At 37.3% G+C, this 6,042-nt stretch overlaps 1 protein-coding gene across 2 annotated transcripts in view; it reads left to right on the top strand.

The window, feature by feature from the left end:
* The first annotated feature begins 463 nt into the window (after window positions 1-463).
* Window positions 464-6,042, top strand: part of PIGK (phosphatidylinositol glycan anchor biosynthesis class K) — a 120,353-nt gene continuing 114,774 nt past the window's right edge. The window contains exons 1-2 of one of the 2 annotated variants that reach the window (XM_027058836.2): window positions 464-620; window positions 3,917-3,970. In XM_027058836.2, coding sequence (XP_026914637.1) covers window positions 528-620; window positions 3,917-3,970 — 147 coding nt within the window. In that variant the 5' untranslated portion in view covers window positions 464-527. The remainder of the gene's footprint in view (window positions 621-3,916; window positions 3,971-6,042) is intronic. The other variant, XM_053214259.1, reaches the window with a different exon arrangement.

Below are 6,042 nucleotides of genomic sequence, written 5' to 3'. Positions count from 1 at the left end.
AGTAAATTTTGGCTCCATAATTACAGAAGAAACAACATAAACAATTTCTCCATGTTCAAGCTTTTAATAAGTAATAGACCTCAAGTCTGTTAATTGCAGCACCCACCCATGTTACCGATTAACACAATTAATCATTTTTTTGTGCCCAAATGCTTGCTCTTCCCACCACATCCTCCTTCATTTATTCAAAGAATTTATGCAGAATAGGAAATAGCTTCTTAAAGTTTATGGGATCACAGATTTTTCTCCTTCACTTTTCAGACAATTTTTAAATGTTATACCTATTTTATAATACAAAAACGGAAAATGCAGTTAAAAATAAAGGATCAAATTCTTTCAACTCTGCCCCAACAACCCGGAAACTTGAACTCCGTGCCAGCGCTGTTTACTAAGGGCCAAGGAGGGGCCGGCATCAAGGAGGTGGGGCTGGCGTCGCAAAAAGAAACAGAAGGCATGCAAAAACCCGCGGCGGTGCTTTACGGCACTCGCTCCGCCTCTCCAGGTGCGGGCGGCGGAAGCCGGGAAACATGGTGGCCTCCTGCTTTCTTCGCAAGTGTTTGACTGCCCTGGCAGGGTTGTTGCTCTTGTCCTTCGGCAGCTTGGCCGCTAGTCAGATCGAGGTAGGAATCAGGCCCTCCGAGCGACAGGGCCCTGGGAGGACAGCTGCGTTGTGGCTGTGAGCGCACCAACAGATAACCCGACTCAACAGCAGCAGAGGGAAGCATCAGCCTCTTACTAGGCTGACTGGGCTGTGGGGAGGGTCTCGGTCTGTTTCGCCCTTTTAAAACGACGATTTTAAAGAATCAAATCTTAGGAGACGGAGGAGGGCCTGATCCATTGCTCCGACGAGTGTGTGGTCCCTAGCAGTTGAAATGAAAGCACAGGAGTGAAGCACCTACTTCCCTATTAAACTACAACGCTCCCCTTTGATAGGAGTCACATGGGTACGGTGTTTTATTTTTGGCTCACAGGAATTCTGGCCTTTTATAAAACTTTTGCTCTCCCTAGTACTCTGACAATACTTGAGGCCAGTTCTACAGTCTAGATCTGTGGTATCGTTGTCAGACTTGCATATCCTGTTGGCTAAGGGGCCGAGATAGCACACATTTGAAAATCTGTGTCCAAAGTTTCATCTTCTGCCTAGCCCACCTCCTATGGGATAGCTACTAAGTCAGAAACGTGTTTTGATTTTTTAAAAATAACCCCCCCCTTTTTTATCCCACATTTTGATTAACACTAAATTCTACGTTCTGAGCTTTAAAAATTGCTTTCATCTTTCCAGTGGAACTGGAAACTGGCTTAATGCAGGCCCTGGCCATTTCTTGCCTAGACTATTGCAACAACGATCTTGTTTCCCTCAGGCTTCCAAAGGCCCTCACTTAGATGTTAAATTAGTCTTCATAAAATGCAGATATAATGGGGTTGTTCTTCTGATTTAATCCTTCCAGTGTTTTCCAGAGGAAAGTCTAAATAAACATCATGATCTGGTCTCTGCTCACTTTTGTGGTCTTCTTTTTGGAGCCCATTCTTTCCAGCATTTAAGTGTCCTGAGTTTAGACCAGTGGATTATAAACTTTTTGAATACATACCTCCCCAGTTGAAAAAGACACAAAGAATGCACCCTCTGTCTATATCCATGAATTACTACTAATCTATATATTCAATATTTATAAGGCATTTTTTAATATACTACAAATATAAAAAGAAGTTCCGCTATTTTCCTCCTTTATTCTAATGGATTATCGTGTGTACTTCATTTTGGATAACATTACTATTACTTTTTTGTAGTTATATTGTTGCTGTGCTTTTTCACATTACCATGTTTTATAACCTCTTATTTATTCTGTCCATTTACTAAGATGAAGTAGAAGCATAACTTCTGTAGCATCTTTCCTTATCCCTTGTCTTTGTTTATACTGTTGTAATTTGTACACTTAGCTAATATAGCACTTATCTGTTGTAATCCATATATGCTTTATAATATCTATTATTCCATCATCTTTCACTTAAAAGTGCAATAGCTCCCTAACTGGCCCGGCTCAAGTCTTTCTTCCTTCCAGTCTGTTTTCTAAGCTGCAGCCAGAGTAATTTTTAAAAATGCAACTCGGATCATGTATCCATAAACACCTTAATGTTTCTTTAAGGATAAAGAAACATTTATCCTCTCTTTCTCTTTCACAGACTTCTAGTAGTGCTAATCTTTCAGTTTCTAAAAGCCTTTAGGCTCCTTTCTGCCATTCGGGTGTATGTTCCTTCTGTCTGGAATTATCTTCCCTCTTCTCTTCATCTTTTGGGTCCTAACCTAAATGTCACTTCTCTAGGGGAAACTTCCCTGACGCCTTCCCACTTCCCACCCCCCGAATCAGGTCAGGTCAGGTCTCTCTAGGGGTCTACTGTACTCTTTCATGATACTGTGTATCTTATCTTGGTAGAATTCATAGTTTGCCCTCATCTGCTTAATGTGTGTCTGTCAGATTGGATAGTAACCTCTTTGAAGGCAAGTACGATGACTATTTTTGCCCATCATTGTATTGTGAGCGTTCAGGACAGTGGCTGGCACATGGCACCCAATGAATGTGATGAATGAATGAATGTTACATTGCAGTGTAATGTGTTTGCATGCTTCCTTATTGAACTCTGGGATTCTTCAGAGAAAGCAGCATGTTATTTAGTGATTTTTTATATCACTATACATTACATGTACGTGGCACATGATAGGTGCTCCACTCATATGTAGAATGAATAACTTTGCAGTGCCTATATTGTCTAAACAATCACAAAAGAGTTTTGCCATAACAAAATTTTCACTAAAGTCTTAATAATGTAAGAATTTTCAGGTAGAAGGGACATTTGAGATTATTGGGTCAACTCTTACTTTCTACATGAGGAAAGTCAAGTCTAAAGAGCTAAGTGACTTACGCCAGTCTCACAGCCATGTGAGGGATAGGACCTGGGCTAAAGCCCACATCTTCAAATTTTTAAACTAATGCTTTAATCCATTGTAGCCCATTTTTTCTTTAGCATCTAGGCAGCTGTTGAGAAAGGTTTAAAAAAGATGTGTGTGTGTGTGTGTGTGTGTATGTATGACACATTTGAGTGAATTTATTTTATTCTCCCTGCAGTTTTCTTGCCAGCTGAAAATTAGAACAGCTAAAGTTAGTTATGCAATTTCTATGTTCCAGTCACCATTCCTACCTTCTGTGTGTCAGGTAATATTACTATGGGCACAGAGAAGCTTTCCTAAGCTTTTACAGCTTGTAAATAATAGGGCCCAGATTTGAATCCAGGAAGTATGACTCTTTTAGTAATTAGTACTGGTTGGTAGTAGATCTGGGGTCATTAAAGTTTATATTCACTATTATTTTAATATATAATAAACATAGTGTTCCTTAAGTATCTGGATACTATTGGATATTGAGGTTTTTAATGTTCCACAATGGCAAATATAGTTCAGACTTTAACAGATTAGTGAAATGGTACATGGCAGCATGCTAGAGAACGTACTCAATCAGATGTAGTGATGTGTTCATATAAAGTAATTGGAAGCATCCAGTACAGAATAGGAGGAAATAATTAATGAAACTTCAACAAGAAGCGTATTAATTATTAAGTGTATAATCAAGGCATGAAAATAAGTCATTCACAATTTGAAGACTGAATTGAAAAACTAGAAGCTGAGGAATGAGGAAGAGCTGGTTGCGTTCGAGATACATTGTTTAAAAACAAGCAACTCCCTCCACAATGCCCCCAACAAAAAAAATGAAACTTTTGTCCTTCATAAGGTCAAATACTAGAACCTTTATAAATTTGCATGATGATAATTTACTGTCATTGTAACTGTAAAGACTTCATGAATCTTAACTTTTTTATTCTCAGAAATGTGGCTTTTCTAATATATTTGCTATTTGACTTGTAGGATCAAACAGAACAGTTCTTTAGAAGTGGGCATACAAACAACTGGGCTGTTTTGGTAAGTATGTAGCTATTCACATTAGATACGTGTCTGAGAAATTTTGTGAATCAGATTTTTGAAAAAAAGTTTTTATTTTCTCATATCTTATAAAAAATTCCTTATTTTGATTTGGCTATATTTTAAGTTGACTGTGTCAACTAATAATATTCTGTGCCTTCAATATATTGTCAAGTGGTGATGTGTAAATAAATATAAGAATAAATTAAATACTATTGTTAAAGGAAATATTTTATAAAATATAGATTCATTTTAATAATGGAAACTAGTAATTGTATTTCTTTTTCCTTTTTTTTTTTTTTTGAAGTAGACTCCATGCCCAGTGTGGGGCTTGAACTCATGACTCTGAGATCAAGTGTTAGAAAGTCTACCTCCTGAGCCAGCTGGATACCACTGTATTTCTTATCTGTGATATTAGATACTCTCTACTTAGGTTATTTTTTTAGTTATCTTTTTTTTTTTTGTCTAGAAAAATAAATAATCATTGTAGAAAATTCAAATTATACAGAAAAGTTTAGAAGAGGACAGATTAGGGGCACTTGGGTGGCTCAGTCAGTGAGCATCTGACTCTTGATTTTGGCTCAGGTCATGATCCCTGACCACAACCCTGGGATCAAGCCCCTCATTGGGCTCTGCCCTGAGCATGGAGCCTGCTTGAGATTCTCTCTCTCTCTCTCTCTCTCTCTCTCTCTCTCTCTCTCTCATTCTGCTCCTCTCCCCTGCTTACACTCTATCTCTAAAAACAAAAAACAAAACAAAAAAGAAAAGAAAAAAAAGATTACTTTTATGTTATGTGAATCTTAATTTGAAAAACAAGGAAGACAGAGAAAATACCTTCAAGTCCCACACATGCTGGCATTAACATTTTGATGGAATTCTTCTAACCTTCTTTCCCTTCAAATATAAGCATAAAGATAAACGATTTTAAGTTACAGGGGTCATCTTATCACTGTTATTTTGCAGCCCAGTAGCAGTATATCTTGGAGATCTTTCCCTGCCAATAAAGAGATGCGTAATCATTTCCAAAGGCTGTATTATTTTCTATTTTAGTAATAGAATATTATTAGAAAAGAAAATAAATATTTTCTATTTTAATGTACCAGAATCTCTAGTTCATGAGCATTTAGATTCTAAAGTTTTATTTTAAACAAGGCTATGTTGGGTAGCCTTATACATACACCTTTGTGAACTTGACTGATTTTCTGTTTAGGATAAATTCTTAAGCCATAAGGCTAGGAAGTTATGGAACATAATTGCTCTTCAGAAGTGCTTTACCTCTTTTTTTCTAATCCCAAGACAACTCTGTATTATTAACTTTTGCCTTTTGTCTTTGATTGCTGGGTAACAAATTAAATTGTTTTAATTTGAATTTTTTTGATTCTTAGTAAGGTTTGTTTATTGGCCTATTTTTCTTTTTTGTCCTTTTTATTTTTCTTGGTGTGAATTACCATCTTAATTTATCTGGATTTATAAATTTGTATTTTTAATTTTCCTAACAGAATACATGTATGGGTGCCTGGGTGGCTCAGTTGGTTGAGGGTTCAACTCTTGATTTCAGCTCAGGTCATAATCCCAGCATCATGGGATTGAGCTGTGCGTCAGGCTCTGTACTGAGTGTGGAGCCTGCTTGGGATTCATTCATTCATTCATTCATTCTCTCTCTCTCTCTCTCTCTCTCCCCCCCCCCCCCATCTGCCCCTCTCCCTGGCCCTCACTCTCTTTCTCTCTAAAAAAATAAAAAGCAAAAAATAGAATACACATAATCAATTTTGTTTTTCCTGTATTTGGAAAGTATTTGGATAGTAGTTTCTCTGGGGGGGATTTATTTAATGACATTTACATGATTAGAAGATAGAATGAATTTGACTTAATGAAAAAAATGTATAGAAGAGTTGACTGAAAGAAACAATGAGGAAATAGAGAGGCAAGAAAGGAAGCAAATTTTTGTGAAAAAGGAAGTGGGGGGCAGATAACAGTACTGCATTTCAAAGCCAGTAACTCATGTTGGGAAAGGAGGAAAACTGAGAACCATGAATTGTGGGATTTCAGATGAAGTGTAAAGGAGGTGGGTG

Source organism: Acinonyx jubatus, chromosome C1, assembly GCF_027475565.1.
Source record: "Acinonyx jubatus isolate Ajub_Pintada_27869175 chromosome C1, VMU_Ajub_asm_v1.0, whole genome shotgun sequence".
Lineage (NCBI taxonomy): Eukaryota > Metazoa > Chordata > Mammalia > Carnivora > Felidae > Acinonyx > Acinonyx jubatus.
This window is presented reverse-complemented; position numbering and strand designations above follow the sequence as displayed.